General features: G+C 43.1%; 1 protein-coding gene across 3 annotated transcripts in view; it reads right to left on the bottom strand.

Annotated features, from left to right (window-relative positions):
• Positions 1-24,457, bottom strand: part of LOC139539090 (diacylglycerol kinase beta-like) — a 144,336-nt gene that overhangs the window by 85,426 nt on the left and 34,453 nt on the right. Inside the window, exons 3-12 of one of the 3 annotated variants that reach the window (XM_071341834.1) lie at positions 23,412-23,488; positions 17,919-17,939; positions 16,556-16,706; positions 13,043-13,105; positions 10,744-11,007; positions 6,641-6,766; positions 4,196-4,245; positions 2,821-2,895; positions 2,526-2,645; positions 2,156-2,273 (exon numbers count right to left, since the gene is read on the bottom strand). In XM_071341834.1, the coding sequence (XP_071197935.1) occupies positions 2,156-2,273; positions 2,526-2,645; positions 2,821-2,895; positions 4,196-4,245; positions 6,641-6,766; positions 10,744-11,007; positions 13,043-13,105; positions 16,556-16,706; positions 17,919-17,939; positions 23,412-23,488 (1,065 nt within the window). The remainder of the gene's footprint in view (positions 1-2,155; positions 2,274-2,525; positions 2,646-2,820; positions 2,896-4,195; positions 4,246-6,640; positions 6,767-10,743; positions 11,008-13,042; positions 13,106-16,555; positions 16,707-17,918; positions 17,940-23,411; positions 23,489-24,457) is intronic. The other 2 variants (XM_071341836.1, XM_071341835.1) reach the window with 2 other exon arrangements.

Below are 24,457 nucleotides of genomic sequence, written 5' to 3'. Positions count from 1 at the left end.
TGGAGAGGTTGGTTGGCCTCTCCGGTCCAGTTCTAAATTGGTTTAGGACCAGTTGAGAATTTTTTGTCACACTTGGTGAACATAACTCAGAGAAAATACACATCACATGTGACGTTCCACAAGGTTCGATTTTGGGTCCGGTATTGTTCAGTTTATATATGTTACCCCTTGGCAGCGTTATCTGAAGGCACAGCATTGATTTTCACTGCTATGCAGACGATACACAACTTTACATTTCTGTGTCACCAGAGGATTATTGCTCCACGGATAAATTATTAGACTGTATTAGTGATTTAAATACATGGATGGCTCACAACTTCTTCCAGCTAAATCAAGACAAGACCGAGGTACTTATTGTTGGAGCCAAAGCACAGAGAGAGAATCTAGCCGCACATTTTAATTCACGGGCAATAAAGATAAAACACCAGGTAAAAAAAAATAGGTGTTATTTTAGATTCTGAGCTAAATTTCAAATCACATAATAGGAATGTGACCAAAATATATTTTTACCACCTGAGAAAAATTGCCAAGGTGTGGCCGTTTCTCTCTCAGGCTGATACAGAGAGACTCATCCATGCTTTAATTACAAACAGGCTTGACTACTGTCATGCTCTCCTGTCTGGTCTACGCAAGAAAGCCATTGGTCAACTGCAAAACATACAGAATGCTGCAGCCTGGGTACTGACCAAGACCAGACGGAGAGCACACATTACACCAGTTGTAATGTCTCTGTACTGGCTGTCTGTGAGCTTTAGAATACATTTTAAGATTCTTCTATTGGTTTTTATCTCAATCCACAATTGTGCACCACAATACATGTCAGACATGCTTTTTAGTTATGTACCTAGTAGGTCCCTCAGGTCCTCTGGCACTGGCCTTTTTACTATCCCAAAGCCTAGGACCAAAAGGCATGGAGAGGCAGCGTTTAGTTATTATGCCCCCAGCCCAGTGGCAGATTTAGGTATAGGCAACATGGGCAGCCGCCCAGGGCGGCATCTTTTCGGGGGCGGCACGGGGCTCCCGCACCAAAACATTTGGAATGGTGACATTTGCGCAATCGGTTTTCATTTGCACATTACGTCAATGATATCATGTCACCGTGTGGGACTGTGGGTCAATTAACCTTGTCGGAGTGGGAGCCCTGATTCTAGTTTGTGAGCTAGGCAGGCTACTGCCTGGGATGGTCTAACCACTCAGTACGAGATGCGGAGTGGGGCGGGGGTAGGTTGACCTCAGGTCTCCCCACTGGAAGCCCGAGGTAGGGGGAGTGGGGGAATCTATCAAATAGCGGACCTCTAACTTTGTACTAATGCAGTACTAATAAGTACTAATAATAATAATAATAATAATAAGTACTAATGCATTTAGTAAAATCAGTCACACTACGAAATGCTACCTAAAAAAACACAATTAATTCATAATACTAAGAATATACAGTTTCACAGACATATTGTCTGGTGGGGGGGGGGCTAAATTGCGGGTTCGCCCAGGGAGCCATACAAGCTAGAACCAACACTGCGGGGCAGTGAACCTGCCAGAGAACCTGACTGGGGCCAAAACTGTGGTAAAGGCTATTTTTATCAAGGGCACATGGCAAACAAATGGTGAAAATTAACTAGTACAATGTAAATGTATTTAAAGGAGCTCAGTTGTGGCTAAATTTAGCACTACTGAGTGGACAGCACAGTGAACAGGGAGACGATTTGTGCAATCACATATAAATAAATGGTTTAAACCATGACAGAGAGGTTGGGGTGTTCCTTTCAAGCATTATTTTCATATTTACCATTGTAAAACAGATTTACCACTGCATTTTAAACAAATAGGTGAATAATTAAGTTAGTATTATTTAGACCCCCTCAAAGTTTGACTTTTGTTGCATTTAGGGGAGCTAATGTCTCATTCAGGGGAGCTGAGCCCCTCCTGCTCTCCCATAATTCGCACCCTGGTATCTGCAGATACCATAGACTTCCAGTCATTGCGTTAACGCAAGTTAGCATTGGCTCCTGAAACTACCTGACCTAACTTCCTTCATACTGGACGCAGAGACATAAAAATGGTACCCACGAGTTCATCTGACTCTGCCAAAATCTTGAAGTATCTCTTTAATGAGACAAAGAGACAGTAGAACTAAGGGCCACACACACACACTCACTGGAGCAGCAGAGGCCCTGCTTGCGAACTCCCAGCAGCATGGTGTGGCAGTAGTTACAGTAGGCTGGCTTGTTGAAGTGCTTCAGTTTCCACACATGCTGACCATCTTCCTGAACATTCTACAGGGAGAGAAAGAGAGAGAGAAAGAGAAAGAGAAAGAGAAAGAGAAAGAGAAAGAGAAAGATATCAATCTTTCTGAATTGATTTTGTGGAACTGACACTCCAAACGCACGCAGACACATACTTTATCTCTCTTCCCACAGGGATCATATACACTTACTAAAATGTATGCACTTTGGATAAAAGTGTCTGCTACACGGCATCCGTTATCAAATAATATCACACACACACACACATGCACTCTCCCTCACCGTCTCCATGCCCAGCAGGACCAGCAGAGGGATGGTGGTGAGGCCTCCTCTGATCCACTCCTCCAGAGTGACTGTTCCGTCCCGGTCATAGTCTATCTCTTCCATCATCTCCTTCAGGATCTAGAACACAGGGAGAGGGGGAGGACAGAGGGTGAGTCCAGTAAATTCTTGTCAAATTATAATACTGTAATGATCCAACATTTCCTTGTCACTGTCGTTAAGCTAGCCTTTTCAGGTCGCCACAATACATTGGGAACAGGGGAAACAAGACACACAAGGCTGTGTGCATCCTTACCGGTCGCAGCTCTGCAGAGTCCCATTCCAGGTACTCTGCCACGTGGACCATCTGATTGATGATGCGGTCCAGTTCCTACACCCAGCAAGCGAGATAAACATTATACCACAACAACAACAACATCACTGTGGCTGCCTTCTTGATAACAAATGAACGCATCCACACATCCACAGACATTACTACCAAGAGACTGACAGAGACGATCACATATGTTCTCCATTTAGAAAATAAAAAAATCCTCCACATTTTGGCATGCCCAAGAAGATCATAGGGAGTGTCCTTGAAAACAAATTAGTCAGACCACAGTATCCTCTGATATCATCCACATCCACATCATTCTATGATGACAGTATCCTCTGATATCATCCACATCATTCTATGATGACAGTATCCTCTGATATCATCCACATCATTCTATGATGACAGTATCCTCTGATATCATCCACATCATTCTATGATGACAGTATCCTCTGATATCATCCACATCATTCTATGATGACAGTATCCTCTGATATCATCCACATCACCCTATGATGACAGTATCCTCTGATATCATCCACATCATCCTATGATGACAGTATCCTCTGATATCATCCTAAGAATCTCAAATATAAAATATTTTACACTTTTTCAGTTACTACATGATTCCATATGTGTTATTTCATAGTGTTGATGTCTTCACTATTATTCAACAATGTGGAAAATAGTCAAAATAAAGAAAAACCCTTGAATGAGAAGGTGTTCTAAAACTTTGTACCGGTAGTGAATGTACATTTCTACTTCAATTACCTCATACCCCTGCATATCGACTCGGTATACTGTTGAAGGATCTAAGAATGAAGCAGTGCAGTTCAGAGGAAATAAGGATGTATTGTAACAGGGTTGTTCTAATTGCACTGAGCACTGCATGAGAGGAGAAGAGAGGAGCTGTGAGGAGAGGAGAGGAGAAGAGGAAAGCAGAGACCAGAACAGAAGAAAGGAGAGAAGAGAAGAGAAGAGGAAAGGAAAGACCAGAACAGAAAAAAGGAGAGAAGAGAAGAGGAAAGGAGAGACCAGAACAGAAGAAAGGAGAGAAGAGAAGAGGAAATGAAAGTAGAGACCAGAACAGAAGAAAGGAGAGAAGAGGAAAGGAAAGGAGAGACCAGAACAGAAGAAAGGAGAGAAGAGGAAAGGAGAGGAGGTGGGAGGGGAGGAGAAGGGAGGAAAGGAGATGGGAGGAGAGGGGAGAGAACAGAACAGAAGAAAGGAGAGAAGAGAAGAGGAGAGAACAGAAGAAAGGAAAGAAAAGAGTAGATTAAAACAGAAGAGCGGAAGAGACGAAAGGAGAGAAGAGTAGGGAAAAGAAGAGAGGAGAAGAGAAGAGAGGGCCACTAACCGAGCTGTCCAGTACTCCGTTGCCATCTGTGTCGTACAGCCGGAACATGACTGGAGGGGAACGAGAAAAAAGGGACCCCATGATTCAGCTGTAATGTCTTGAAGTCCCTGTCTGTCAGCACCACTTGAATTCCCAGTCAGACCACCCCTCTGTAGAGCAGGGGAAGTATTAGAGTGTGACTCAGCACCACTCCTGTGTTGGAGCAGGGGAAGTATTTGAGCGTGACACAACACCACTCCTGTGTTGGAGCAGGGGAAGTATTAGAGCGTGGCACAACACCACTCCTGTGTTGGAGCAGGGGAAGTATTAGAGCGTGACACAACACCACTCCTGTGTTGGAGCAGGGGAAGTATTAGAGCGTGACGCAACACCACTCCTGTGTTGGAGCAGGGGATGTAATAGAGCGTGACACGTACTCCTGTTTTATTGGGATGTCGGAAGCAGTTAGCAGAGATTACCTGTGTCAGAGTGTGCGGATATAGCTCCCAACGCTAAAGAAGTCTATTGGAAACACCAGGGTTTAGGATGTCCATGGGCTAACGAGGACAGGTACTGAGGCTGAGTTAATCCCAAGGGGAGCCTAACTCCTGACTCACTGCTCACAACCTGTGTGTGTGTGTGTGTGTGTGTGTGTGTGTGTGTGTGTGTGTGTGTGTGTGTGTGTGTGTGTGTGTGTGTGTGTGTGTGTGTGTGTGTGTGTGTGTGTGTGTGTGTGTGTGTGTGTGTGTGTGTGTGTGTGTGTGTGTGTGTGTGTGTGTGTGTGTGTGTGTGTGGAAGCTCCTCAGAGGAGCAAGAGGACGACCATCCTCCTCAGTGAATTTCATAAAAAATGAAATGTTAAAAACATTTAAAAAAGTATCATTTTTAGATAAAACTATACTAAATATAATCACATCACCAAATAATTGATTAAAACACTATTTTGCAAAGAAAGTCTGCAGTAGTCTCAACAGCACTCTGTAGGGTAGCACCATGATGTAGCCGGAGGACAACTAGCTTCCGTCCTCCTCTGAGTACATTGACTTCAATACAAAACCTAGGAGGCTCATGGTTCTCACCCCCTTCCATAGACTTACACAGTAATTATCACATCTTCCGGAGGACATCCTCCAGTCTATCAGAGCTCTTGCAGCATGAACTGACATGTTGTCCACCCAATCAAAGGATCAGAGAATGAATCTAGTACTGAAAGCATAAACTACAGCTAGCTAGCACTGCAGTGCATAAAATGTGGTGAGTAGTTGACTCGAAGAGAGAAAGAAAATAGCTAAACCAATTAATTTCTTCCTAAATGAAGGAGAAGCAAGAGAGACATAGAGATTGTCGTTTGTTTGTACTTTCAGTTTCACTTAGCTAGCAAATGCAGATAGCTAGTTTAGCCCACTGAAACACCCTGCTCAAACAGAGGGATGCTATGTTAGATTAGCTAGCTGGCTATGACTATCCCACACAACACTGGAACTCTTCCAAGTCAAGGTAAGCTTTTGGTTTTACAAATGTACTGCCACCGGGGCCCTCCAGTGTAACTGCTTTCCTGACTGTACACTGTAACGTTACTGGATGTAGCTGGGTTTACAAATACGTTAGTTCTATTTGCTATGCTGACCATGACGTTACTTTAGCTAATATGGTGACAACGATGTAGGCTGTGTGTAGTGGCTTGGCTTGGAAAGGTTTTTTCGCCTGGTCACATACAGCTGATGTGTTGTGAAGTCCACAAGCGAAGGAAAGAGGTGAAAGGAGGAGAGCGCATAACATAGATGCGAGAAGGAATACAACGTGGCTGCTATGAAACTGTGAACTGGTGTTTACGCGTGATTGAAGAACGTTTCTTAAACAAAACGGGGATAAACGTACCTGAATTTGTCCAATAGAAACTCTCGTTTGCAACTGTTGGACTAATGATTACACCCTAGATCAGCTAGATGCAGGCAAGAGTGTGCAAGGTGGTATTGAATGTCACTCTGTCCATGTGTCACGGTCTGTCATATCAAATTTGTCTCTCGACCTGTACGCACCTACGTTGTTAGCTTTCATTCAAAGGCAAGGTTGTAGCAACCTCATGATGGGTATAGGGGAAATTATAGTATCATGTAGTAGCCTAAACCTATCGCTGTTACATTTACCTGGGTGAATGTAATATGAATGACAGTCATCCAATATACTGTAATAGAAATAAGGCCATGCTTATAAAAAAAAAAAATTGTCCTCCCTCATCTGAAATGGCACTGGTGTGTGTGTATGTGTGTGTGTGTGCGTGTGTGTGAAAGCCCGCCTGTATTTGGTGACTGAGCTGGAAAAATTAATGAATTGACTTATCCACTCAGATTGTGGGAGGATGTCTTTCTGAGAAGTTTAGGTGACACCTTTTGACTACTCTACATGACTGACCTCTCTCAAATACCTTGGTTGTTTACACACTAGTAATTAGACGCTGTAACTCACACTCCAGCTTGTCCTCTGGTGTGCCCCTCTCCAGTAGGGACAGGTAACACACAATGTCCTTCAGAAACACCACCTGGGGGGAAGGTAATGGGGACGGGCTCCTCTTCTTCTCCCCTCTGATTCTCTCTGTTGGAGAGGAATGGAACATGGCGTATCCATGAGAGATGGTGATGTCATACAGCAATGACCACGAGCATTACTAAGCAACATGGCAAATTGTGATGTGATATGGATATGGTGATATTGATATGGTGATATTGATATTAATATGGTTATATTGGTATGGTGATATTCATATGGTGATATTAGAATGGGATATTGATATAGACATGGTGATATTAATATGGTGCTATTGATACGGTGATATTGATATGGTGATATTGATATTAATATGGTGATATTGATATTAATATGGTGATATTGATATTAATATGGTGATATTGGTATGGTGATGTTGATATGGTGACATTATTATTGTGATATTGATATGGTGATATTGATAAGGTGATATTAATATGGTGATATTGATAAGGTGATATTACTATGGTGATGTTGACATGGTGATATTGATATGGTGATATTGATATGGTGATAGTGATATGGTGATATTAATATTGTGATATTGATGTGGTGATATTGATATTGATATGGTGATATTGATAAGGCGATATTGATATGGCAATATTGATATGGTGATATTGATATGGTGATATTGACATGGAAATATTGATATGGTGATATTAATATGGTGATATTGATATGGTGATATTGATGTGGTGATATTAATATTGTGATATTGATATGATGATATAGATATGGTGATATGAATATGGTGATGTTGATATGGTGATGTTGATATGGTGATGTTGATATGGTGATATTGATATTGATGTGGTGATATTGATATGGTGATATTGATAAGGTGATATTAATATGGTAATATTGATATGGTGATATTAATATTGTGAGATTGATATGGTGATATTGATAATAATATTGTGATATTGATGTGGTGATATTGATATGGTGATATTGATATGGTGATGTTGATATGGTGATATTGATATGGTGATATTGATAATAATATTGTGATGTTGATATGGTGATATTAATATTGTGATATTGATGCGGTGATATTGATATGGTGATATTGATATTGTGATATTGATATGGTGATATTAATATGGTAATATTGATATGGTGATATTGATATGGTGATATTAATATGGTAATATTGATATGGTGATATTGATGTTGATATGGTGATATTAATATTAATATGGTGATATTGATAAGGTGATATTGATATGGTGATATTAATATGGTGATATTGATATGGTGATATCGATGTTGATATGGTGATATTGATATTAATATGGTGATATTGATAAGGTGATATTGATATGGTGATATTGATATGCATGTGGTGATATTGATATGGTGAAATTGATATGGATGTGGTGATGTTGATATGGTGATGTTGATATGGTGATATTGATATGGTGATGTTGATATTGTGATATTAATATTGTGATATTGATATTGTGATATTGATATGGTGATGTTGATATGGTGATATTGATATTGTGATATTGATATGGTGATGTTGATATGGTGATATTGATATGGTGATATTGATATGGTGATATTGATATGGTGATAGTGATATGGTGATGTTGATATGGTGATAGTGATATGGTGATATTGATATTAATATGGTGATATTGATATGGTGGTATTGATATGGTGATATTGATATTAATATGGTGATATTAATATGGTGATATTGATATGGTGATATTAATATGGTGATATTGATATGGTGATATTGATATGGCGATATTGATATGGTGATGTTGATATGGTGATGTTGATGTTGATATGGTGATATTGATAAGGTGATATTAATATGGTGATATTGATATTGATATGGTGATATTGATATGGCGATATTGATATTAATATGGTGATATTGATAAGGTGATATTGATATGGTGAAATTGATATGGATGTGGTGATATTGATCTGGTGATATTGATATGGTGATATTGATATTAGTATGTTGATATTGATATGTTGATATTGATATGTTGATATGATGTGATGTACACATGTAAAACAAATTTAATTAATCTCATATCTGTGTAAAGCTGGTAAAGCTGATGTAGCTATCAGTACACATGCCCTACATATCACAACTGGCGGTGATTGAGTGTCCCATAGTGCGGCGCACAATTGGCCCAGCGTCGTCCGGGTTTGGCTGGTGTAGGCCGTCATTGTAAATAAGAATTAGTTCTTAACTGACTTATGGCTGGGGGCAGTATTGAGTAGCTTGGATGAATAAGGTGCCCAGAGTAAACTGCCTGCTACTTGCTAATATATGCATATTATTAGTAGATTTGGATAGAAAACACTCTGAAGTTTCTAAAACTGAATGATGTCTGTGAGTATAACATAACTCATATGGCAGGCAAAAACCTGAGAAAAAATCCAACCAGGAAGTGGGAAATCTAATTTTTCAAGTCATTGCCTATCGAATATACAGTGTCTATGGGGTCATATTGCACTTCCTAAGGCTTCCACTAGAGGTCAACAGTCTTTAGAACCTTGTTTGATGCTACTGTGAATGAGGGGGGAAGGAGAGCTGATTGAGTCAGGGGTCTGCTAGAGTGGCATGAGCTGATCACGCACGCTCACGTGAGAGCGACCTGCGTTCCATTGCAATTCTAAAGACAAAGGAATTCTCTGGTTGGAACATTATTGAAGATTTATGTTAAAAACATCCTAAAGGTTGATTCTATACATCGTTTGACATGTTTCTACGGACTGTAATATAACTTTTTGAACTTTTCGTCTGAACCTTTGTCTGGACTTGCCCACGCGTCGTGAGTTTGGATTTGTGAACTCAACACGCGAACAAAAAGGAGGTATTTGGACATAAATGATGGACTTTAGTGAACAAAACAAACATTTATTGTGGAACTGGGATTCCTGGGAGTGCATTCTGATGAAGATCATCAAAGGTAAGTGAATATTTATAATGCTCTTTCTGACTTCTGTTGACTCCACAACATGGCGGGTATCTGTATGGCTTGTTTTGGTCTCTGAGCGCTGTACTCAGATTATTGCATGGTGTGCTTTTTCGGTAAAGCTTTTTTGAAATCTTACACAGCGGTTGCAAGAAGAAGTTAATCTAAAGTTCCATGCATAACACTTGTATTTTCATCAACATTTATGATTAGTATTTCTGTAAATTGATGTGGCTCTCTGCAAAATCACCGGATGTTTTGGAAGCAAAACATTACTGAACGTAACGCGCCAATGTAAACTGAGATTTTTAGATATAGATATGAACTTTATCGAACAAAACATACATGTATTGTGTAACATAAAGTACTATGAGTGTCATCTGATGAAGATCATCAAAGGTTAGTGATTCATTTTATCTCTATTTCTGCTTTTTGTGATTCCTCTCTTTGGCTGGAAAAATGGCTGTGTTTTTCCGTGACTAGGTACTGACCTAACATAATCGTTTGGTGTGCTTTCGTCATAAAGCCTTTTTGAAATCGGACACTGTGGTGGGATTAACAACAAGTTTATCTTTAAAATGGTATGAAATACTTGTATGTTTGAGGAATTTTAATTATGAGATTTCTGTTTGAATTTGGCGCTCTGCACTTTCACTGGCTGTTGTCAAATCGATCCCGTTAACGGGATCTTAGCCGATCTCAGCCATAAGAGGTTAAATAAAGGTTAAATGAAATAAAAAAATTAAAAATGTGTTTGCTTTTCAAAGTATTGAACTAACAGACACCAATGGCCACAGCTCAGACATTATAGCCACACTTTATCAAACTGCTAAAATTCATTGCTGTGAGTGAAAATCAGTAGAATTTGTAGAGGGAGTTATTTGCTGTGGCATTAGTAATGTCCCAGGCATGACAGTGCAGTAACATTGATATCATTGGAATCCATAGTCTAATACGGCGATCTAGTACGGAGGTCTAATACGGCAGTCTAATACAGCAGTCTAACACAGCCTGCGTCACAACTTTTCCAGTAAAACAGTATAAGTTCCTACAGCACCTGAACAAGGTGTTTACCTGGGGAGAGGCGAGGGGAGGCTGGGGACTTGGCTGGGTTGGGGGTCAGGGTGTTACTACTGCTGCATGTGGAGGGTTTGACCTGGGTGCAGGCAGGTGAGCGGTAGGACCCCCCAGGCGCGTGTGCCCCCGTCCCAGAGCGCTGTGAGGAGCAATGGGAGGAGCAGGGAGAGGTGGATATGGCACCTGAACATGAGGCCATCATAGTGGAAGGCTCCGGCGTGGGTCGACCCATGGCTGTCAGGATGCTCTTTCCATTCATTCCTAGAAGACAGAGAGGCGGGAGAAAAGAGGAATTCAGGAAAGACAAAACAGAATAGGGAGGCCTCCCCGGTGGTGCAGCACTCTAAGACACTACATCGCAGTGCTAGATGCGTTACAACAGACCCGGGTTGTGCCACAACCGACCGTGGCCGGGAGTCCCATAGGACGGTGCACAATTGGCCCAGTGTCGTCCGGGTTGGGGGAAGGTTTTGCAGGGGGGGCCTTTACTTGGCTGAAAGTACTCTGATCCCTTGACTTTTTCCACATTTTGTTACGTGAAAGCCTTATTCTGAAATCGATTAAATATTTTGTTTTCCTCAGCAATACCCCATCATGACGAAGCAAAAACAGGTTTTTATAAAAAAAATTCAAATTGATACAAAATTAAAAACGGAAATATTACATTCACATAAGTATTCAGACCTTTTATTCTGTACTTTGTTGAAGCACCTTTGGCAGCGATTACAGCCTCGAGTCTTCTTGGATATGACGCTACAAGCTTGACACACTTGTATTTGGGGAGTTTCTCCCATTCTACTCTGCAGATCCTCTCAAGCGCTGTCAGGTTGGATGGGGAGCGTCAATGCACAGTTATTTTCAGGTCTCTCCTGAGATGTTCGATCGGGTTTAAGTCCGGGCTCTGGCTGGGCCACTCAAGGACATTCAGAGACTTGTCCCAAAGCCACTTTTGCGTTGTTTTGGCTGTGTGCTTAGGGTCGTTGTCCTGTTGGAAGGTGAACCTTCGCCTAAGTCTGTGGTACTGATCACTCTGGAGCAGGTTTTCATCAAGGATCTCTTTGTACTTTGCTCCGTTCATCTTTCCCTCGATCCTGACTAGTCTCCCAGTCCCTGCCACTGAAAAACATCCCCACAGCTTGATGCTGCCACCACCATGTTTCACTGTAGGAATGGTGCCAGGTTTCCTCCAGACGTGACGCTTGGCATCCAGGTCCAAGTTCAATCTAGGTTTCATCAGACCAGAGAATTTTGTTTCTCATGGTCTAAGAGTCCTTAAGGTGCCTTTTTGGCAAACTCCAAGTGGGATGTCATGTGCCTTTTACTGAGGAGTGGCTTCCGTCTGGCCACTCTACCATAAAAGCCTGATTGGTGGAGTGCTGCAGAGATGGTTGTCCTTCTGGAAGGTTCTCTCATCTCCACAGAGGAACTCTGGAGCTCTGTCAGAGTGACCATCGGGTTCTTGGTCACCTCCCTGACCAAGGCCCTTCTCCCCCGATTGCTCAGTTTGGCCGGGCGGCCAGCTCTAGGAAGAGTCTTGGTGGTTCCAAACTTCTTCTATTTAAGAATGATGGAGGCCACTGTGCTCTTGGGGACCTTCAATGCTGCATACATTTTTTGGTACCCTTCCCCAGATCTGTGCCTTGACACAATCCTATCTCGGAGCTCTACGGACAATTCCTTTGACCTCATGGCTTGGTTTTTGCTCTGACATGCACTGTCAACTGTGGGACTTTATATAGACAGGTGTGTGCCTTTCCAAATCATGTCCAATCAATTGAATTTACCACAGGTGGACTCCAATCAAGTTGTAGAAACATCTCACGGATGATCAATGGAAACAGAATGCACCTGAGCTCAATGTCGAGTCTCATAACAAAGGGTCTGAATACTTATGTAACTAAGGTATTTCTGTTTTTTATTTTTAATACATGTGCAAAAATGTCTAAAAACCTGTTTTCACTGTCATTATGGGGCGTGGTGTGTAGATTGATGAAGAAAAAAATATTTTAATCATTTTTAGAGTAAGGCTGTAACGTAACAAAATGTGGAAAAGGTCAAGGGGTCTGAATACATTCTAAATGCACTGTATATTCCACATACAAAAAAAACAGTTTTCAAGAAACGCAAATCCACTGCGCCACGGTACACAGTATTACTACCACATGTCACCTGCTCGAAAACACTGATCACAAGTCACAACCAAACACTGGTGAGCAAGATGGTTACAGTAGCTGGACCACGGGTCTTATTAGGGATATCTAAACATTGTCCTGTTGTTCTGCAGTGGTAGTGGTACCTGTTATGGGGGCACAGGCCACTTCAGTCTGTATGGAGATGCCTGCATCAATGGAACGTGGCTCTGCAGACACAGCATGGAAAGAAAAGCAAGACAGAGAAAGTGAGAGGTGAGAGGTGAGAGAAATGCACTAGAAGGAGTGTGATATACTGTAGACTGTTAAAGCAGAAGGAGAAGGAGTGTGATATAGACTCTGTTAAAGGGGAAGGAGAAGGAGTGTGATATACTGTAGACTGTTAAAGCAGAAGGAGAAGGAGTGTGATATAGACTCTGTTAAAGGGGAAGGAGAAGGAGTGTGATATAGACTCTGTTAAAGGGGAAGGAGAAGGAGTGTGATATACTGTACTGTTAAAGCAGAAGGAGAAGGAGTGTGATATAGACTCTGTTAAAGAGGAAGGAGAAGGAGTGTGATATAGACTCTGTTAAAGGGGAAGGAGAAGGAGTGTGATATACTGTAGACTGTTAAAGCAGAAGGAGAAGGAGTATGATATAGACTCTGTTAAAGGGGAAGGAGAAGGAGTGTGATATAGACTCTGTTAAAAGGGAAGGAGAATGAGTGTGATATAGACTCTGTTAAAAGGGAAGGAGAATGAGTGTGATATAGACTCTGTTAAAGGGGAAGGAGAAGGAGTGTGATATACTGTACTGTTAATGCAGAAGGAGAAGGAGTGTGATATAGACTCTGTTAAAGAGGAAGGAGAAGGAGTGTGATATAAACTCTGTGAAAAACCTCTTTGGGCTAGGGGGCAGTATTTTGACGTCCGGATGAAAAGCGTGCCCAAAAATTGAGATAGAATTTGTAGTTTTTCTAAGTGGCTCCCATTTTGGCTGTTGTGTTTTCATGCGCGTGGATGAGAGCGCGTTCTTTGTTGTTTATCTCCGGTAAAGACATTAACGATTCTCCGTCTTAAATTGTATCATTTATTTACGTATTAGGGTACCTTAGGTTTGATTATAAACGTTGTTTGACTTGTTTGGATAAGTTTATTTGTAACGTTTGGGATTAATTTTGTATGCATTTTGAAGGAGGGAAACCGGTGGATTATTGAATGAAGCGTGCCAGCTAAACTGAGTTTTTGGGGATATATAGAAGGACATTATCGAACAAAAGGACCATTTGTGATGTAGCTGGGACCTTTTGGAGTGCCAACAGAAGAAGATCTTCAAAGGTAAGGCATTTATTATATCGCTATTTCTGACTTTTGTGGCGCACCTGCCTGGTTGAAATATGTTTTTCATGCTTTTGTATGCGGGGTGCTGTCCTCAGATAATCGCATAGTGTGCTTTTGTCGCGAAGCCTTTTTGAAATCTGACACAGCGGCTGGATTAACAAGAAGTTAAGCTTTATTTTGATGTATAACACTTGTATTTTCATGAATGTTAAAAATTTATATTTCTGTCATTTGAATTTCGCACTCTGCAATTTCTCCGGATGTTGTCGAGGTGTGTCAATAGCGGAACGCCTGCGCTAGAAAGGTTAAAGGGGAAGGAGAAGGAGTGTGATATAGACTCTGTTAGAGGGGAAGGAGACGGAGTGTAATATAGACTCTGTTAAAGGGGAAAATTCAATACATTTCCAACTCAATAAAACTCCATAATAAAATGTCGTAAAAATCTAGTTAGCTTATAGGCCTTTCTGTAAAAACATAGTCAATCTGGTGACAATTTAAAGAGAAGAGAATGAAGCAATATAAAAAAGCAAAGAGGTTGAGATGGTCTAAAGGAGCAGACTAGTGCTTCAATGACTAGAGACAAATTACGCTACCGTAGAAAACAACAACAACACACTGTTCAAACCGATGCATTGCTATTGTAATGAGGATCATCAAAGATGCAGATTCCTTTTGGCCGTAGAGTAACATTCTCTACTGATGCTGTAGGCCAATGAGCAGGACAGGAAGTCATGAAAGGCATGAAAGAGAGATGGATAGTCTGTTTGGAAAGCAGAACATCAATCTAGACTGTGGCCCATGCCTGTCCAACACACAACAAAACAGACCTTCTGTCATGACAGAGGAGGGAAGAAGGGTGTCAACAATACACTAGGCAGACTTATTTCCCCCTGTCTGTTTTGGTTGGGGACTATGAGATTGATTCAGTTAAGGCAACACAAGCTTCTCTTGTCCTGAATAATAAATCCATGATGTGACGAGAGAGAGAGAGAGAGAAAGAGAGAGAGAGAGAGAGAGAGAGAGAGAGAGAGAGAGAGAGAGAGAGAGAGAGAGAGAGAGAGAGAGAGCAAGAGAGAGACAGAGACAGAGAGTCAACGACAGAGACAGAGAGAGAGAGAGAGAGAGAAAAGGAGAAAGAGAGTCAGCGCTACTACACTTGCTTTGGCAATGTTAACATATGTCCATGCCAATAAAGCCCTTGAATTGAGAGAAAGAGAGAGAGAAGGAGAGAGAGAAGGAGAAAGAGAAGGAGAAAGAGAGAGAGTCAACAACAGAGACAGAGAGAGAGAGAGAGAGAGAGAGAGAGAGAGAGAGAGAGAGAGAGAGAGAGAGAGAGAGAGAGAGAGAGAGAGAGAGAGAGAGAGAGAGAGAGAGAGAGAGAGAGAGAGAGAGAGAAAGAAAGGGAGAAAGACACACATTCTACAAAAACAAGTCTTCAGGGAAACAGACATCAGTTGGGTTAATGTGTATCTATTTGACCCGCATGTCTCACATGGGTATGCTGTACATCCTTACAGAGGTAAGTTGAGAGACTAAACACCAGATGGCAGTGTAGGCTGCATTGCTTTTGGAGAGGGGTTAGAATCCTCCAATCTGTCCCCAAGTGTTCAGCTGCTCAGTAGTGAGGGAGAGTGGAAGTAAACCACCCTAAAGATGTCCGTGTCTGTGACCATTCCAGCACCATCGTCTGATGAATCAATCTAATAAAATGGAACACAGGCATGGTGTGTGTGTTCCTGAAGGATCTGCCATGGAAAGTACAGCAGCAGATGGGCCGTGTTTGCATTGTGTGTATGGAAAGTCTTTGAGAATTTTTTTTTCAGTTGCAAATCAGAAGGAAATGCTCTCTGAGACTAGGGTTAACCTGAGAGGGAATCTAATTTGGCCCATGCATACAGTAGTATACAAATGTAGGATGTTAATTTGACCTATATCGTCACAGCAAATCCTCCAACTGTGTGTTAGTTAGTGTGGATTTCAATTAATATATATAAATCACAAAGCTCATCTGCATGTCCTGTAGTGCAGGAAAATTGTGATCAAATTAAGATTCATCATCTGTACCAACAATTTAGCATAACTCCATCCATTCATTCAACAAGAACCAGATACTCAATCAACCCCAGTTCAAATGCAACTACTACTGAGAGCCAGGAAAGACACTGTTGATATCTACCCTGATCATGTTTAGTAGGGATAAAACATTATGAAACATGTTAAAACAGGAAGGTAATACCTCAACTTGTCCAATAAAAGCAGATATTTTTCCCAAAAACTGAAGACAAGAAAAACAGTGTAGCCAGAATGAGTGACCAGCAGGGTGAGGTAGGACACTACTTACCCAGGAGTCCTACTCCTGCTCGGGGCATCTCAGGAGAGCAGCCCCCTGTCTTGCTCTTGAAGGAGGTGAATAAGTGCTGACACAGCTCCTCAGGGATGTCGTTCTCCAGGTAGGTGGCCATGAAAAGCTGGAAACCCTGGTAGTCTATGGGCTGCAGACACACGGATGGATGGAGGGGATGGAGAGATAGACAAGAGAAGTCAGGTACCTTTGTTGTTACTAGAGTAAACAAGAGAGGGTCTGGCCAGCAGAAAGAAGGGACACCACCAAGGGATAAAAGGTACTATCACCTTACTTATTTTTGCCTCCCATTTTCTAATTTGTTCACTGGATTTATGTGTGATGGCAAAAACCATGTGAAGTGTTGTTAACCACATACTTCTACAGTAGAAATAAAAGAGCCTACTGAGCACAGACGTCAATTCAACGTCGATTCCACATTGGTTCAACGTAATTTCATTGAAATGACCTGGAAACAATGTTGATTCAACCAGTGTGTGCCCAGTAGGAGGCATAATGCTGAAAATCAGTTTCAGTATATAAGAGGAATGAAACCTTTAGAAAATGTGTTTTCCTGAATTGTAATGCTGAGAGTTTTACTGATGATCTGCAGTATTGCATTTGAGATTAGTATGTCATATTCAATCACCTCTCTAAAGAGCATGACGATAACATTTATCGCTTTTGGGACTCTGAATAAAACCATACGGCTGAGAAGAGTCAGGAAATCATTAATTTGGAGAAACATAAACCAGTTGGATGGTAGGCTGACATTTTAGCCAGCCTTTAAAAGTTTAATGTGAGTGAAACAGACAGTACACAGAAACAATCCTGAGTCACTTCATCAGCAGGCAGACACAGTAAAATGCCTGACAGAGATTCCTCAGGCAAGATACCTTTACAGAAACAGCATGAGGTTGTCTGAACTGGCATTCACACAGTGATCGGTGCCATTAGCTATGCCGTTGAAAAAAAAAATAGACACAACATTCCTGAATTATGGATACACTGTTGTTACATGTTGGTAAGTTGAGCATCAGAAAGAAGCATAGCTGGCATACAAAAGCACTGGACCTGAACCCTGACCTTTGACTGGGTGAGAGAGCATTATTGGTACCGTAGTACGTCATGTTACAAACGTCTCTGATGGAATAGAGTTATGTATGTTACATGCATTATGTTAGACACAAAAATCAGCACTGGACCTGACCCCTAATCTTTGACCTGTGCCCTCTGACTGGTGGTGACAGCGGGTTGGGTTGGTGTCTCTGATGATACAGGGTTCAGTATGTTACATGCAGTCTGTAGAGTAAGACACAGAAACCACAGACCATGCAGACCCCCAACAGGGGCTGTGGCTTACTTGGTTGAGAACATCTTGCTTCTGTTTGACAGTGGGGAGGGGGGAGAAAGGGAGAGAAGGAGACATGGGGTTACATCATAGTGGGGGGGTAAGAAGGAGACATGGGGTTACATCATAGTGGGGGGGTAGGAAGGAGACATGGGGTTACATCATAGTGGGGGGGTAAGAAGGAGACATGGGGTTACATCATAGTGGGGGGGGGGGGGTAAGAAGGAGACATGGGGTTACATCATAGTGGGGGGGGGGGTAAGAAGGAGACATGGGGTTACATCATAGTGGGGGGGGGGGGGTAAGAAGGAGACATGGGGTTACATCATAGTGGGGGGGGTAAGAAGGAGACATGGGGTTACATCATAGTGGGGGGGTAAGAAGGAGACATGGGGTTACATCATAGTGGGGGGGTAAGAAGGAGACATGGGGTTACATCATAGTGGGGGGGTAAGAAGGAGACAAGGGGCTACATCATAGTGGGGGGGTAAAAAGGAGACATGGGGTTACATCAATGTGGGGGGGGGGTAAAAAGGAGACATGGGGTTAAATCATAGTTGGGGGGTAAAAAGGAGACACGGGGTTACATCATAGTGGGGGGGTAAGAAGGAGACATCGGGTTACATCAATGTGGGGGGGGGGGGGGTAAAAAGGAGACATGGGGTTACATCATAGTGGGGGGGTAAGAAGGAGACATCGGGTTACATCAATGTGGGGGGGGGGGGGTAAAAAGGAGACATGGGGTTAAATCATAGTGGAGGGGTAAAAAGGAGACATGGGGTTACATCAATGTGGGGGGGTATGAAGGAGACATCGGGTTACATCATAGTGGGGGGGTAAAAGGAGACATGGGGTTACATCAATGTGGGGGGGGGTAAAAAGGAGACATGGGGTTAAATCATAGTGGGGCGGTAAAAAGGAGACATGGGGTTACATCATAGTGGGGGGGTATGAAGGAGACATCGGGTTACATCATAGTGGGGGGGTAAAAGGAGACATGGGGTTACATCAATGTGGGGGGGGGTAAAAAGGAGACATGGGGTTAAATCATAGTGGGGGGGTAAAAAGGAGACATGGGGTTACATCATAGTGGGGGGGTAAGAAGGAGACATTGGGTTACATCATATTGGGGGGGGTAAAAAGGAGACATGGGGTTACATCATAGTGGGGGGGTATAAAGGAGACATGGGGTTACATCATAGTGGGGTGGGTAAGCTGGGAACATGGGGTTACATCATAGTGGGGGGGGGGGGGGGGTAAGAAGGAGACATGGGGTTACATCATAGTGGGGGGGGGTAAAAAGGAGACATGGGGTTAAATCATAGTGGGGGGGTAAGAAGGAGACATGGGCTTACATCATATTGGGGGGGTATAAAGGAGACATGGGGTTACATCATATTGGGGGGGGGGGGGTAAGCTGGGAACATGGGGTTACATCAATAGTGGGGGGGTAAGAAGGAGACATGGGGTTACATCATATTGGGGGGGTATAAAGGAGACATGGGGTTACATCATAGTGGGGGGGTAGGAAGGAGACAAGGAGTTACATCATAGTGGGGGGGGGGGGGGGGGGTAAGAAGGAGACATGGGGTTACATCATAGTGGGGGGGGGAAGAAGGAGACATGGGGTTACATCATAGTGGGGGGGTAAAAAGGAGACATGGGGTTACATCATAGTGGGGGGGGGGGTAAAAAGGAGACATGGGGTTAAATCATAGTGGGGGGGTAAAAAGGAGACACGGGGTTACATCATAGTGGGGGGGTAAGAAGGAGACATCGGGTTACATCAATGTGGGGGGGGGGGGGGTAAAAAGGAGACATGGGGTTACATCATAGTGGGGGGGTAAGAAGGAGACATCGGGTTACATCAATGTGGGGGGGGGGGGTAAAAAGGAGACATGGGGTTAAATCATAGTGGGGGGGTAAAAAGGAGACATGGGGTTACATCATAGTGGGGGGGTATGAAGGAGACATCGGGTTACATCATAGTGGGGGGGTAAAAAGGAGACATGGGGTTACATCAATGTGGGGGGGGGGGTAAAAAGGAGTCATGGGGTTAAATCATAGTGGGGGGGTAAAAAGGAGACATGGGGTTACATCATAGTGGGGGGGTAAGAAGGAGACATCGGGTTACATCATATTGGGGGGGTAAAAAGGAGACATGGGGTTACATCATAGTGGGGGGGTATAAAGGAGACATGGGGTTACATCATAGTGGGGTGGGTAAGCTGGGAACATGGGGTTACATCATAGTGGGGGGGGGGGGGGTAAGAAGGAGACATGGGGTTACATCATAGTGGGGGGGGTAAAAAGGAGACATGGGGTTAAATCATAGTGGGGGGGTAAGAAGGAGACATGGGATTACATCATATTGGGGGGGTATAAAGGAGACATGGGGTTACATCATATTGGGGGGGGGGTAAGCTGGGAACATGGGGTTACATCAATAGTGGGGGGGTAAGAAGGAGACATGGGGTTACATCATATTGGGGGGGTATAAAGGAGACATGGGGTTACATCATAGTGGGGGGGTAGGAAGGAGACATGGGGTTACATCATAGTGGGGGGGTAAAAAGGAGACATGGGGTTACATCATAGTGGGGGGGTAAGAAGGAGACATGGGGTTACATCATAGTGGGGGGGTAATAAGTTGACACGGGGCTGGCAGCAGTAGTAAGCGGTAGAGAGAGAGAGAGAGAGAGAGAGAGAGAGAGAGAGAGAGAGAGAGAGAGAGAGTGAGAGCTGGCAGGCCAGACCTGCGGAACCATCATTCATATCACTCCTCCTCTCTTCTCCTTATTTGGTGAAGCTACCACAAGATTCACTTCATTTACTTTACAGCAGATTTTGAGAAAAATGCACACTTTCCAAAAACAAATTCCCCAAAACAAATAAGAGTCATAAGGTCATGTGGTGAGAAAGACATGCTTGTCTGCAATAAGAGCACCCACAAGGGTTAGATAGGCATTTCTGGAATGTCTCCATCAAGCTGTCTACATCTCCCTGCTAGCATTGATGGCCTTGACAAATCAATCAAATCCATTGTGGAACCAATGCCAACACATCAAGAGGGTAAAAAGAATGTGTACACGCTAGCGAGGCGTGTCATCATACTCACCATTTGGATATATTTATGGTTAAAATTGGACAGCTTTGAATGCATGTCTGGCACATGCAGTCATGACAGAGAGAGGTTATGTTGGGGGTAAAAGGTCAGGATGAGGGTAAAGTTTATGATGGGGGTGAAAGATCAGGTTGAGGGGGAGAGGCCACACTACCTGAGCCAATAAAGCCATGAGAAAGAATAAAAACAATGTTGCATTAAAAAACTTCACTATATCTATTACAGAAAACCTCTCACCAGAGCACAGGGCAAACCACCACACTCCACCACGTCAGCACAGCAAACCCTGGCCCCCAACCCTGCCTGTATTATCAATACATATTAAACCCTGGCTCCCAACCCTGCCTGTATTATCAATACATATTAAACCCTGGCTCCCAACCCTGCCTGTATTATCAATACATATTAAACCCTGGCTCCCAAACCTGCCTGTATTATGAATACATATTAAACCCTGGCCCCCAACCCTGCCTGTATTATGAATACATATTAAACCCTGGCCCCCAAACCTGCCTGTATTATCAATACATGTTAAACCCTGGCTCCCAACCCTGCCTGTATTATCAATACATGTTAAACCCTGGCTCCCAACCCTGCCTGTATTATCAATACATGTTAAACCCTGGCTCCCAACCCTGCCTGTATTATCAATACATGTTAAACCCTGGCTCCCAACCCTGCCTGTATTATCAATACATGTTAAACCCTGGCTCCCAACCCTGCCTGTATTATCAATACATGTTAAACCCTGGCTCCCAACCCTGCCTGTATTATCAATACATGTTAAACCCTGGCTCCCAACCCTGCCTGTATTATCAATACATGTTAAACCCTGGCTCCCAACCCTGCCTGTATTATCAATACATATTAAACCCTGGCTCCCAACCCTGCCTGTATTATCAATACATGTTAAACCCTGGCTCCCAACCCTGCCTGTATTATCAATACATATTAAACCCTGGCTCCCAACCCTGCCTGTATTATCAATACATGTTAAACCCTGGCTCCCAACCCTGCCTGTATTATCAATACATATTAAACCCTGGCTCCCAACCCTGCCTGTATTATCAATACATGTTAAACCCTGGCTCCCAACCCTGCCTGTATTATGAATACATATTAAACCCTGGCCCCCAACCCTGCCTGTATTATCAATACATATTAAACCCTGGCCCCCAACCCTGCCTGTATTATCAATACATATTAAACCCTGGCCCCCAACCCTGCCTGTATTATCAATACATGTTAAACCCTGGCTCCCAACCCTGCCTGTATTATCAATACATATTAAACCCTGGCTCCCAACCCTGCCTGTATTATCAATACATATAAAACCCTGTCTCCCAACCCTGTCTGTGTTATCAAGGTGGATTAAAGGAACATTAGTTCTTGTCACTCCTGGGGTCCTCGGTCACTAAAGTGACATACATCCTCAGGGATGACAGTCTCACAGCAAGATGAGCTCAACTGAATGACACAGTCATAAATTATACTCCATCTGATTGATGTTCCCTCCGTCAGTGCCTCCTGTGGAAAGTGTGTGTTTGTATGTGTGTGGAAACACCTCCACCCTTTAATTTACAGTCCCCTGTCCGCCTTATCGCTCATCTGTCATGAAGAAATACAGTCGGAGGCGGTCGGAGGCGGGGGGAGACAACTCCACTGATGGTTTGTCACCGGCGTTTAAGGCAGCTTCCAGAACAGGCAAGGATTGATGAGTCACCAAGAGAACGACTAATGGATTACACGAGCACAAGAGTTACCTCGCTCCTTGCCATACAATGCAGAGAATACCAGCAGCCCTTTGCCTGCCCTCGCTGGGTCTGGTGATCACACCACAGGCCACATGATGTCTGAGTGCGACTGGGGCTCTGATGGCGCCAACCAGCCGCTGTGAGTCTGTTACTCATGTCGCGATGCTGGAGTTATTAGAAGGAAAGGGGGCAGGAGATTAGAAATTAGTAGGGTTGGGGACAGGGGAAGTGGAGTGGTGACCCATCCAGACAGACCATAATAGAATGACAGCGCCACCTATCCTCGTCACCATGATGACGTAACGCGTGTCCCCTCTGTCATTACCGTGGAGGCTAAAGGGCGTCACAGGGACGTTGATGGTGAGGGCAAGGGAGGGAGGAAGTCACTCACTACACTCTAAATGGAGGGGATGACTAAGCGTTTCAGTGATGGAGCTAAGTACTGAGTCATGTGATAGCCAGAGTCTTAATAACATAACTAATCTATTGATCTCCCTCAGGAAGTGTAGGGGAGGAAAAAAGAGGAGGGGAGGAGAGGAGAACTGGGGTGAGAGGAGAGGAGGGACAGGGAGGAGGGGAGAGGAGAGTTGTAAGGGAGGAAAGAGGTGAGGCAGAGACATACTGTACCTGCTCAGGATTGTACTTGGAGAGGACTCCTTCACCGTGAAACTCCTCCAGAACATCCTTCAGCTTCTTGGTGGAATCTGAGAAAGAGAGAGGGTGAGTGGCAGAATACCTGACCACTGTGACTGACCCAAAGTCAGGGAAAACTTTGACTATGTACAGATTCAGTGAGCATAGCCTTCCTATTGAGAAATATTACTGTAGGCAGACCTGGCTCTCAAGAGAAGACAGGCTATGTGCACCCTGACCAGAAAATGAGGTGGAAACTGAGCTGCACTTCCTAACCTCCTGCCAAATGTATGACCATATTAGAGACACATATTTCCTTCAGATTACACAGATCCACAAAGAATTTGAAAACAACACGATTTTGATAAACTACCATATCTACTGGGTGAAATACCACAGTGTGCCATCACAGCAGCAAGATTTGTGACCTGTTGCCACAAGAAAAGGGCAACCAGTGAAGAACAAACACGATTGTAAATACAACCCATATTTATGTTGATTTATTTTCCCTTTTGTACTTTAACCATTTGCACATCGTTACATTGTATATATACATAATATGACATTTGAAATGTCTTTATTATTTTGGAACTTCTGTGAGGTTTTTTTATGTATTTTTTTTATTTCACCTTTATTTAACCAGGAAGGCCAGTTGAGAACAAGTTCTCACAACTGCAACCTGGCCAAGATAAAGCAAAACAGTGCAACAAAACAACGACACAGAGTTACACATGGGATAAACAAACGTACACAATAGAATAAAAATAATCTGTATACAGTGTGTGCAAATTAATTAAGGAGGTAAGGCAATAAATAGGCCAATAGTGGCGAACTAATTACAATTGAGCAATTTACACTGGAGTGATATATGTGCAGATGATGATGTGCAAGTAGAAATACTGGTGTGCAAAAGAGCAGAAAAACAAAAACAAATATGGGGATGAGGTAGGTAGTTGGTTGGATGGGCTATTTACAGATGGGCTGTGTACAGCTGCAGCGATCGGTAAGCTGCTCTGACAGCTGATGCTTAAAGTTAGTGA

This window comes from Salvelinus alpinus, chromosome 14 (assembly GCF_045679555.1).
Source record: "Salvelinus alpinus chromosome 14, SLU_Salpinus.1, whole genome shotgun sequence".
Lineage (NCBI taxonomy): Eukaryota > Metazoa > Chordata > Actinopteri > Salmoniformes > Salmonidae > Salvelinus > Salvelinus alpinus.
The sequence above is the reverse complement of the archived record's forward strand: the minus strand, read 5'-3'. Positions and strand labels throughout refer to the sequence as shown.